Source organism: Eucalyptus grandis, chromosome 3, assembly GCF_016545825.1.
Source record: "Eucalyptus grandis isolate ANBG69807.140 chromosome 3, ASM1654582v1, whole genome shotgun sequence".
NCBI lineage: Eukaryota > Viridiplantae > Streptophyta > Magnoliopsida > Myrtales > Myrtaceae > Eucalyptus > Eucalyptus grandis.
In genome coordinates, this window is record NC_052614.1 from 18,001,832 (window position 1) to 18,014,102 (window position 12,271).

A 12,271-nucleotide genomic window follows, 5' to 3' on the forward strand; every position below is an offset into this window, starting at 1 on the left:
CCTAGGGATGAGCGTCATCCAACGGTCCTCGACGCAAATCGATGCAACAGAGCTTACGGTTGCCCCCTCCTTCCTTTAGCAGTCCTTCAGGCAAGACTTGCAAAAAGAAGAAGAAAGGCAGCAACAACAGGAGAACAGCAACTAAAGAGGGAGAACCAAGGGAGGTTGTCAGAGGGAGAGGGTCGGGTCTAAGTAGAAGGCCGAGATCTGAGGTCGGTCGGAGTGAGGGAGGCAGCTCTAAGCGTGAAGGTTCTAGATCCAGAGGAGAGAGGGTTGATTGAGAACAAGCCAAACCACTGTCGCCTATTACTGCCATAGCACCGCTAATCGCAGCCCCATCGAATGGGCGACTCCTGCCCAGCTGAGCTGATGTGGGCATCGAGCTATATCGAGGAGGAAGTGCTAGGGACCCATTGTCTATTCTAACTGGTTTGATCACTCGAGCACGGGCCAAGCAATTTAGGCAAGCTGTTGGCGTCATGGTTCGTGATCTTTGGCATGGAGATGATCTTGGATCAAATCTTGAAGAATCTTGGAAATCTTGGCGCAATTTAATTATCTGGTCACCAAATATTTGACCAAGTCAAATATATGTAAAGATATATATATTCTTGTTTAGGAATATTCTAGAATATGATGCATTATATCTCTAGGGTTGGTTTTAGGGTTTGTGTGGCGGCTAGAAGACCTATATTAAAGACTGACTGAATTTCTTTGGGGGATATAATTTATTTTTGAGGAAAAAAGTTAAGAGATTCTCTTCTACTGTTCTTTTGAGGACTTGACCTTATCAAGGTTCCCTTGTGACGGTAGATTTGACTTACCGAGCGAGATAGCGAATTCTTTCGCTCGTGGCATCTATAACGTTGGTTGGTTGACACACGTGCGTCAACAGTCACGTTCATACCGAAGTTGCCAATCACAAGTTTGATTGGACGTCGAGGTTCACAATTCGCATCATCCGAGCCTTCGTATAACGATCTTTCCGCAACGATTCACATCATTTGGTATCGGAGCTTGCTTCTACAAGGTCTATTTATCTTTAATTTTCTGTTTATATTAAGCAATTTGAGATTTATTGAGCTAGGGTTTCGGTTCTAGCCAATTTAGGGATCCGATTGCTTTTGTGCTTCCATACGTAGTTGTTTGCTGTTAGTGTTATTTTTTTCCTAGCATCTTAAATTGTATCTGAGTTCGTCAAAGAAAAAGAAAAAAAAGAGAAAGTTATCCAAAAAAAAAAAGAAGAGAAAGAAAACGCACACGAAAAAAAAGTGCGCAAGAGAAAAAAAATAGATTCGGCAAAAAAAAAATAGCCGAACAAAAAAAAATCAAGAAGGCGACTGTGGACCGAATTGAAACAAAATCAGTAGTGATTTGCGTTTCAATTGGAATTTCGAAAGTTGTACTTGTTGGTTTGAAATTGTTACTTGCTGAAATAAAATCAGTAATGATCTAATCTTGTTTGATTAGTTTAATTGATGTCGTGAGGGGGATAAAATTTATTTTTGAGGAAAAAAGTTGAGAGATTATCTTCTCTTTTGTTCTTTTGAGGACTTGACCTTATCAAGGTTCCGTTGTGATGGTCGATTCGACTTATTGAGCGAGATAGCAAATTCTTTCACTCGTAGCGTCTATAACGTTGGTTGGTTGACATGCATTCGTCAATAGGTCATGTTCATACCGAGGTTGCCAATCACAGGTTTGATTAGAGGTCAAGGTTCACAATTCACACCATCCAAGCCTTCGTAGAATGATCTTTCTGCAATGATTCACATCATGAGCTCATAGGCCCAATGCCAGCCGGGGTCGCTGGCGCTCCCTCGTAACGCGGCTCCACTTTGCCATTGCCCGTCACTACTGTTTCTTCACCAGACAATGCTTCGCCGTCGCCTGTCACTACCGTTCTGCCACCAACCACTTCAAGCCGAGCCATCGTCCTTTTACATCGCCTGCCACCTCGCCGTCACAACCACCGGTCCCTCGACGTGAGCCTCACTTGCTGCTACCGTACTATGATGCCACCGTGTTGAGTGGCCCGCCGCTGTACCACAACACTATTGAGTGGCTCATCACCATCGTCGTCGCCATCGTCATCGTCGTCAGTTCGCCCAATGATGCCTCAACCGCAAGCAAAGAGAGGGACGTCCATCGGGTCATGGTCGGGTAGGGTTTCGGCCAAAAACCGGGTCGGGCGTGGATCTCAATTGAGTAGGGCTCCGGTCATAATGGGCCAAGTCAATGGGCTCGGTTTATTTTTTTTTTTTAAAGGAAAAGAATCCCAGGCCGGGCCTACAACGGGTCTTTAGCAGATGGCCCAGGTCGATCCTAACTTGGGAACTCGACCCGGGTCGTTTTTAAATATATTATATTTTGAAAAATATATATATTATTTTTAAAATTAAAAATTTTGAAAATCCAAAAAATGCAGAGTTTAGGAATTGCTATGTCTTGCCTTCTTAGTGTAATTATGTCTTTATTTGCTCGTATATTGATTATATCGCGTGTTTAATTTGCATATTTTATTATGTTTAACTACGCATGCTCAATTTTACTCCAATTAGGATCTTGGTAGCTATAATTATTATTTTATTGATTGTGCACCTGTATGATCATCTCACATGTTAGTGGATAGGTATAAAATCAATCCAAACTGCCTGACAAAAATCTTTTCTTTTAAAATGAATAAGATTAGGTACTGAAAGGGCACTAATTGATCAATTAGTGTAATCAAGTCTCCAACCCTAGATTCTCTGGTTACGTTGGAAGTGAGGTACACTCCCATGCCGTACTTGGTTTTAGCCGACCCCAATAGACTAGTGGCAACTCGTTTTTGCAAAATTCTTAAAAATACCCAATGTCACACGAGGTATGGGCTTGAGAGAGCCCACGCCTAATCATGGGTCTTAGGTCCATCATTTAGGCAATACCCCTAAACCTACTCCATTCCCTAAGGGATAGGTCGCTACAATAGGCATTTAAAATATGGTGCAAACTTGGATGAGTTCAATGTCAAATCAAAAAGGAAATAGTGTAAGAGAGATATAATTCCATTATAGCTATGGAGTGCATTTAATTGTCAACGCTAATCCGGGGCACATATCATGCACTACAAATGTTGTAGGCATTTTAAATATGACCCAAGCTTAAATGGAATTAATCTCAAATCAAAAGTTGATTGATGCTAAAACGGTTAATGTTGGAGGCATCACATACACCAAAATCACCTTGACATGTAAAACAATTTTGCTATACATCCGAGAGAAATTGACAAATGTCCCTAGATAACCTTTCATCTTTCAAGGATTTTGACAACAAAGATTGTGAAAGTTGGAATAGAATTTATGAAGACAACTAATACTCATTCAGCATGCAAGATATCCTAAAAAATTCTAGAAGAGAATTGCATCAAGGAATCATAATAAAGAACACCAAATAGAGCAATCAAGATCAAAGTAATCGGGGCATGACCCATGAACGACATTTGACAAGTCACAATTGCGCCACTTGTCATAGTAGAGCTCGTGTTACCAAAGAAGGTTCTTCTGATTTCGTGGTTTTATTGTATCCTACAAGTGAATTGGTCATGCGCCTCAAACCGTGAGTTCTCGTAACCTACATTTTCAGAAGTTGCCTGAGCACGGACAAATCCTCCGAAATAGCTTGGTATTTCCAAACGAGCAGGTCCTCGTGTGCTTCCTTCGGGCACGCTTTCTGACATTGATATACCAGCTTTAATTATGCAGTCGGCAAAGAGCTGGAGCAGACGACAGCTGTACCGAAGTGGGACGAACAAGGCAATGTAAAGACACAAGACACTGAAGAGGGCAGTGATTCCAACTATCAAGATGACAACAGCAACCCAAGTGCGTTTACTTGTGGTCACGTAAACCCCGTCATGAAGGCCACGGACATTGTCGCAAGAGCTATGAGCAGCGGTAACCTTGCACTTCTGAGGGCATGATGCACCGCATGCGAATCATTGATTTGCGTCCAAAGAAGTATCACAACTGAAATTATCGAGCTGTACAAGGCAACGGTGTTGCAAATCACGAAAATGTCGTACATAGATTTGTTCAACAGTGTAGCGATTCCTGCATTTGGTTCAGAACTATTATATACTCCAGGTACAGAAAAGCCAGCAGCAAATGTCATGGCGGCAACGAGTGTTGCCACGACCATACGAGTGTTGGCCTGGTTCTTTAGTCTATCCAAATTCGAAGGCTTCAAACGTCTCCATGGGCCTAAGCCTGTTGACCGACAAATTGCTTTGTCTTTGCCTCTGGGTGCTTTAGCAGATGCTAAGACTATTCGTGTCCAGATCTGGTTAAGCATATAGAAAATAAACATCGTGATTATCCATGAAGATGGACTCAAAATCAAAGATTTAGAATTAACAAAATTAAAACCTTCTCAAGTGATACGCAAACTTGCAAATGCAATCTTTTCTGAGCTTACTATAGAAACTTAATTCCTTTTGTTTATCACAGAAAGGAAGCAGCTAAAATTAACAGTGAAAAACAAAAGTAGTAACTTGTTAATCCGTTTTGTATAGATCATCACCTTGCGAAATGGAGCATCGATGGTTTGCAGTTTCTCGTCTACAATGTCTTGAGCCGTTGAGTTTTTGTTGTTTACCAGTTTAAGATCAACTCTTTTGTCCCGAGTGAGATAGAATAGAACCTTGGGTTGCCATTGCAATGTGGCCACATGTAGAGGCGTGTTTCCTTCCTTGTCTTTCGCATTTATAAGCTTCTCAAGCTTAGGATCACCGAGTATGCATTCTACAGTGGAGGCCCTTCCGTACTTTGCTGCAATGTGAAGTATATTTTGCCCTTCCTTAAGATTTAGCAACTCTTCTGGATCTGGCCAATGTCGAAGTAGCTCCTTGATAGTGTCGAGATGACCCATCTTACATGCGATGTGGATTGGAAAATAGCCCTCTTCGTCGCCCTCAAAGGCGCTGGAAGCAAACTCTTTAACCAAGAATTTGACCCCATCTACATAATTCTCGGATGCTGCTCGATGGAGGGGAGTCCCACCTCGAGCATCTCTTAAATTGAATAGCTCTTTCTTCCGCATTAACATCTCTTTCAGCATATCTACATCATTAAAGAGCCCGAGATGAATGAATATTTGTCGTGCTCATGACCATGGGTATGGCAACTTTACCCTCTAGACAAAAATGCGATAGCATTGAATACATAATTGAAACTAAACCTTTTGGGGATACTTTCAGTATGGATATATGGAGAATGCTTCAAAGCATGGAGACATTTATATCCAAGACGTTACCTCACGTGAGAAATCAAGCAATCATTACATAAGTCTCTTCCTAATTTACAAAAGGTCCTTTCAACAATTGATGCAAGCCGAAGAAAAAAGTTCAAACCATCCTAGCTGATGGACCAAAAGTGTGAGGTCAGGTGCTTTTTGAATGAGGGTTAGAGGTTCAACGACTCGTATCTAAAGTAGAGACACAAATAAAATGTATACGGTCCGACTAATAAATTCACCCAAGTGAGAGCCATAAGTACAGTCACTGACCTAATCTTTGGTGCATCACGGCACCGTGAACCGGCGACATGCCTTGTATCATAGGCCGAGGGACTTTTTTCACATCCATTGCTTCAACCAAGCGCACGAGAAGCTTCAGGTCGCCCATCTCGACTGCCAAGTACAGTGGGCATTTGCTCTCCTTATTCTTCTTATTCACCGATCTTGAGCCTCGACTCAGGAGCAGATTGGTCAACTCGTAGTGACGGTTCTTCACAGCCTCGTGCAACGCCGTGTTCCCTGCATCATTTGCCATGTCCAAAATACTGCCACAGCTGAGGAGGAGCTCAGCCGTCCACATCCTGCCAGCTCTTGCCGTGATGTGGAGTGCCGTGTCCCCTTGGTTGTTCACCTTGGTGATGAGCCGCTTGTCCCAGATGACCTCGAGGAGGACTCGAAGGATGTCAGCCTTCTCAATTCCCGCTACGATGTGGAGTAATGAGTTCCCAGAAGGACCCTGCATGTTGATAATGCGAGACAGAGAAACCCTCTCTTCGGCGGAATACCTTTCAAGGGCTTTGATGAACTTGTTGACGTCGCCTTCTTTTGCAGCGGCATGCAGCAGCGGATTCATATGGCATTTGAGTTCTGCTTGGCAGTGTGGTTTGTTTATCGACTCTAGTGCTTTCAATCTGGCCCTTTGCTGCTCCCGAATTTCATCATCCTTGATGGTTATGCTCACGCAATTGTGATCCATCTTCAGACTTCAAAATTTGAATAGGTTTACTCCAAAGGTAGACAACAGTTTGATTGAACACTTCTGTTCTCCAAGATTAATTGCACAGCTAAAAGTTGGGAGAGCTAAAGCTGAGCTTGGCTATTTAAAGGCGTCGGTGTGGAAGTGTTCTCCTTTGCCAATTCACACGCGTTGTAATTTAAACGAACACGGAAACGCGTTGTAATTTAAACGAACGCGGAAACGCTAACCCTGTAGGGTCCTCCGTTCGGCTTCTTCTCCTTTACCACGAGCCGCTACTGTAGGCTTGTCTTTGCGCGCGCGTGCAGCACGTTTATCAAGGAACAGCCTCGACTGTGCGGCTCCCGCGTGGTCATGCCAAGAGCAAATCCTTTTTGTACTGTTACGTTTTTTTCCTGGAACCTTCTATTTAACCCCATAAATAAAGGACAGAAAACCTAAAAAGCAAGCCACCGATTTTTTATCCTTTTATGTTCTTTCTTGGAACCTTCTTTTTGCCAACAGAAAACCTCAAAAGCAAGTCTCCTTTTTTATTCTTTTATGTTCTTTCCTAGAAACTTCTTTGCACGCGTGCGCAGCTCGTTTATCAAGGAGCAGCCTCGACTGTGCGGCTCGCGAGTGATCATGTCCAGAGCAAATCCTTTTTGTTACTCCATGATGGATTTTTCTTTTTTTTTGATGGGCCTGAGTTGGCCCATCCACCCATGTTAGGTCCAAAATGCCCGGCCCATGAGTTGAGGGCCCATGGAGGAAGTTATTTAAAAATAAAGAAAAATCATAGAGGCGGTTAATAATAGATTGAAGGGTTACGTATTCTAAAAAAAAAAAGGATTAAGAGAGATTACGCTCTCTCGCTCTCTGACTGACATTCGCTCTCTGACGCACGTCCTCTCTTAGAAGAACTTACGTCCTTTCAGACCGTTCTCTCCCGAAGAACAGTTTATCCTCTAAAGAACGGCGTGGTTTATCCCTCTTTGATTCGCAACACCGGGGTTTAGTCTGTGGAAACAAGGTACGTTCGTTTATGTGACCTGCCTTAGGATCGGTGATTCATGAATTTCTTGGGCTTCGCTTCCGCTACGTTTGTGATTGATTTTGTGTCGAATCACCGTTTTGGGAATCCGTTTCCCAAATCTCAACCCAACATTGGTATCGAAGCCACTTAATCATGTTTCCTATTACTATTTATGTTGATTAATTGTTTTTTGGTTAAACGTCATTGTTAATCATTTTAGAGATAGATAAGCCTCAACACCGTACTGTTTCCCCTGTTTTTGGTTTATCCGTAGATCGAATTGCGATTCTGATTGCTTAGGGTTGAAGTGCTCAGCGATACGAGAATTTCGAGTGGTCGCTCGCCGCCGGACGCCACCGGACGCGCCGTCACGCGCAACCGAAGAGTTCGGCCACGTCGGCGTGTGCAACGCACGCGCCGAGACGGTTCCCAGGCGCGTGCGACGCAGGCATGAGCAGTTGAAACCGCAAGCGCGTGCAACGCACGCGCGCAGTAACCGCACGCGCGCGCGGCAACCGCCTGCGTGTGCAAGGCACGCGCCGGCTGACGTCACCATGACGTCGGTCGGCGGTTGCCCACGCACATGCAGGGCACGTGCCGGTCGGTCGGCCCAAGCGGTCCGACTGGCCCAACCGGTCCGATCGGCCTCATCGGTGCAACCGACCCGACCAGACCCGTTTGACCCGACGACCCGTTGACCTGACCTGGTCACCCGTTGACCGTTGACCAGCGTTGACCTCCGTTGACCTGCGTTGACCGTTGACCTGCGTTGACCACCGTTAACCGTTGACCAAAAACAAAAATGAATTTATTTTTTTTTCAATTATGTCCGTGTGGGTTATAGGTAATCCATTTTTTATTATGCATTTGTTGCATGAATCATGGAAATTTATGTATTTTCCATTATGTTTATTGTGGATTATAAGTGATCTATTTTTAGTTCTGCATTTGTTGCAGGAACTATGATGCGTTATGCACGGATACCTGCATTCCTGAGAATGGATGAAGGAAGAGCAAGACTTAAAAGGCTGATGACAGAGTTAGCTAATTATCAGTGACATGACGGTGATTTAGTATCACATGTGGTCAGGGTCAATCAGATGATACAGGAAATCATCTGGAATGGTTATCTTATACCGGATTTTGAGAAGGTGCCGGCTTGGATAAACACTCTTCCACCTGAATGGCAAGCAGTGTTAAATCGCCTATGGGAGGTCAACGTGGTCCCGGATTAAAGGAGGCTAGTAGTAGATTTTGTAAGAGAGTACATAGGATTGAGTTAACCAAAACTTCAACTCTTAGATTGAGCGCCACATGGCGCAGATTGAATGTGCCTTGGAGGCGACATGAAAGCTTCCAAAAGTTTTTCCATGGTTGGCAAATGTGCCTTCAAATTTCTTAGATATTTTGACTGATAGATTAGAAAGGACATTCCCTATTTATTTCTTAGATTAGTTTGAGATGTTTTGGGTGTAAATATTTCTTTCTATGTTGATATTTTCCTCTGTGTATTTTACTTAGTATAGTGGATAATTGTATTATGTGAAAGCATTATTATTCTATTGGATGTCAAATATTATTTGCTTTCTGTTATTCTTGATAGCGTGGGTAGTTCATAGAAGTTTTTGTAACTTCATAAAATTTATTTTGCATAAGAGAATTATATTAATAATAGTTTTAAGTTAGAATTTTGGAGGATGATTGGAAACAAGTGACCTTTTGATTGAAACCTTACTTAAAATTGTTCATTGATATGATGGGTGCAGTGCAAAGTGGATGCATAAATTATAGGCATTAATTATTCATGTATATATGTCTGATGTGTTCAGATCGATGGTTTCAGCAACTAAGAACGTAATTGCTTATATGAACGGCAACAATTGTGAAATATTGAATATGAAGATTCAATATGTACTGGAAAAGCAAGAAGCACTAGAAGCTCTTGACCAAATTATGGAAGATCTTGAGGATGCCATGCGCCGCCTTGAGCTAGTAGAGGACCGCCTAACAGCATTTAAGCCGAAAATAGATATTTGTAATGCTGGTTCTAGCTCATAAAGGGCTTTGAGCTCTAAGCGCAAGCGTATTGATTCGTTCAATATGTGGGAATGCAAAGGATCAAGTCCTTATTGCAAGAAATCAAGAGTTAACCAACACAAGAGAGGAAAACGTCATCAAGTGAAGAAAATGTCAAGGGTGAGGTGTTACAATTGTGACAAGAAAGGTAACTATGCTCGCAACTGTTGTGAGCCGAAAAAGGTAAACACCTCTTGTACATTTGAGAACTTTGGTTATGTGTCAAGTTCTGTATTATTGGCTGAATCCAATCCTTTGTGGATTGTAGATTCAGGAGCAACAGACCATGTAGCGCAGGATAGAGGATCTTTCGTGGAATTTCGACGAGTACCAACTAGAACTAAGTGGATCTATGTGGGAAATAACTCCAGAGCTGAAGTTAAAGGGATTAGCACCTGCCAATTGAACATGCGTGGTGGACGCACCTTGTTCCTACATGATGTTCAATATGCTCCGGAGATTCGTCGAAATTAAGTGTCTGTTTAGGTGTTGGTTAAGCTTGGTTTTTATATGAACTTCCATAATAGAGGTGTAGATTTATATTTGGATACAAACTACTATGGTTGTGGTTATTTTTCTGGATGGTTTCATTGTATTAAATATTGACTATGTTAATGCAAATGTTTGTTATTCCCTTCTCACGTCTCCTAATTCATATGATAATGATGTGAAAGTGTGGCATGCTAGACTTGGTCATATTGGCCAACAACGTATGAAAAGACTAGCCAAAAAGGGCTTGCTGGGCAATATTGAAAAAGTCGATTTGTCCATATGTGAGCATTGCCTAGTAGGGAAAACGACAAGGAAACCATTTGGAAAAGGTAAAAGAGCTAAATTTCCTCTACATTTAATCCATTCTGACGTCTGTTGTCCAATGAATGTGAGAAGAAGACATAGGGTTGTTTATTTCATCACTTTTATAGATGATTATACTCGATTCGGATATGTCTATTTGATTTCTCATAAATCTGAAGCATTAAGTTGTTTCAAAAGGTTTATGAACTCGGTAGAAAATCAATAGGACAAGAAAATAAAAGAATTGAGATTCGATCGAGGTCGAGAATATTTATCTGATGAGTTCAGAAAATTATGTGATGAAAAAGGAATAGAAAAACAGTTGTCTATTCCATATACTCCTCAACAAAATGGTGTTGCGAAGAGAAGAAACAGAACCCTACTGGAAATGGTTAGGTCCATGATGTGGCATCCCAAAATTCAAAGTCAAGCCATAAGGTGTGCTAAAATTCCTAATTAGGTGATGAAAATTTCCATGGCTTATGCTTTAGCCATTAGTCTTTTAATTAGATGATTTGTGCATAGGATTGTGAAAATATAAATTTGATAAATTAATAATCTATGCTTGGCCATGTACTTTATAAAGTAAATTTCAATAAACAAAATGTCACGAGACTTTGGCCAAGATGGAAATTAAAATTTAAAAATATTTATAGAAGAAATTCAAAAAAAAAAAAAGGAGGAAAAAGTTAATTTTTAGGATGGGCCTTAGGCCCATTGGCCTAAGATTTTAATGGGCCAAGTTGGCCGGCCCAATAGAGGCCCAAGAGAAGTGGTCGCCGGCCATAAAGGAGCCCAAGCCCAAGCCCAAGCCCAACTCCAAGGCCCATGATGCATGTAATAGGACAAGTGGCATAAAGGAGAAAGCCATGCATTGGCTAGTTTGAAGGCAAGTAATCATTATCAATCATGAGGATTTGGGGGTATAAGAAGGAAGAGAGAGAGGGTGGCCGGCCATTTGCTCGCCCAGGAGAGAGAGAGAGAGAGAGAGAGAGATCGTGCGAGAGGGGGGAATGGCCGAGAGAGAGGAGGAGGAACCGCCGTCCGTCCGCCGTGTGCCGCCATGTTCGCCGCCGTGTACGCCGTCGACCGACCGGTCTAGAGGCAAGTGGGAGTCCTCTAGCTTCTCTTGCATGCTTGTATGTCGTTTGCATGTTGAGCTTTTCGGTGTTAGATGAGAAAAACCGAAGCATGGATGAGTTGTGTGTGAATGGTGTGACTGTTCTTGCTCGGATCGTGTGAGTCAGTAACTTGTTTGAGCTTGCATGTGTGTTTAGAGTCCGCTTTTGGCTTCTATTTCTTCATGAGAGTTGTAGCAACATTTTGAACTACAACATACTGAAATTTCGTGGAACATGATGGAGATTTGAGGGGTTAAAGTCTTATTCTACGGAGACCTCAGATCTGGAGAGTTTTTACTGACCTCTTGTTGAATTCGTGGTTGTATGTTGGTTTGTGATGATAATATCACTTCGATTTCTTCATTAAAGTTGTAGGAGACATCTTAAAATACAACATACTCAAATTTGAAGTGAAATGAACAAGTATAGCCTAGTGAATCGACTAGATCTTGAAGACGATGATTCCGGTGATGTATTTGGAGATACCCGAGACTTCAAGTACCTAAATGATGACTATAATCTGGTTATTTGACTTATATCTCTTCATGAAACTTGTATAGGATATCTTGATGTATAACATATCCAAATTTCAGAGAAAAAGAAAGAGAATAGGTAGGTGAAATCTCAATATTTCGGTGATGTGTACACTGGACGATGCGGTAATGGATCCAGAAGCTTCGTGAGACTGTATAAAATAATATAAAAATAATATGGCTTGGAGTTCTTGATGAAAGTTGTACGAAAATGTCTTGGCTATAACACTGTAAAATTTCGTAATTTTTGGAGGCCGTATGGATATTTTAATCGAATTTCTTCGGAAACCGTGCATTCTGGTTTCATCCGAAAATTATATGATGTTTTGTGAAAAATTGGGAAATTGTGTGAAATGCTATTTGGCCATGTATTTTGTATGAAATTATCATCCTATTGGCTTGTTTAATACTTGCTGTGATTTTTATAATTTTGGAAATCTGTTGATATTAAATTTATGGAAATGACAAAAGTTGGAATTTA

At 41.8% G+C, this 12,271-nt stretch overlaps 1 protein-coding gene across 1 annotated transcript; it reads right to left on the reverse strand.

Annotated features, from left to right (window-relative positions):
- Positions 1-3,879: 3,879 nt before the first annotated feature.
- Positions 3,880-6,250, reverse strand: LOC104416897 (protein ACCELERATED CELL DEATH 6-like). Its single transcript, XM_039309385.1, has 3 exons — positions 5,545-6,250; positions 4,561-5,099; positions 3,880-4,320 (listed from the first exon to the last, which is right to left on the reverse strand). The coding sequence occupies exons 1-3, from the start codon at positions 6,248-6,250 to the stop codon at positions 3,880-3,882; spliced, it is 1,686 nt and encodes a 561-aa protein (XP_039165319.1).
- Between the last annotated feature and the right edge of the window lie 6,021 nt (positions 6,251-12,271).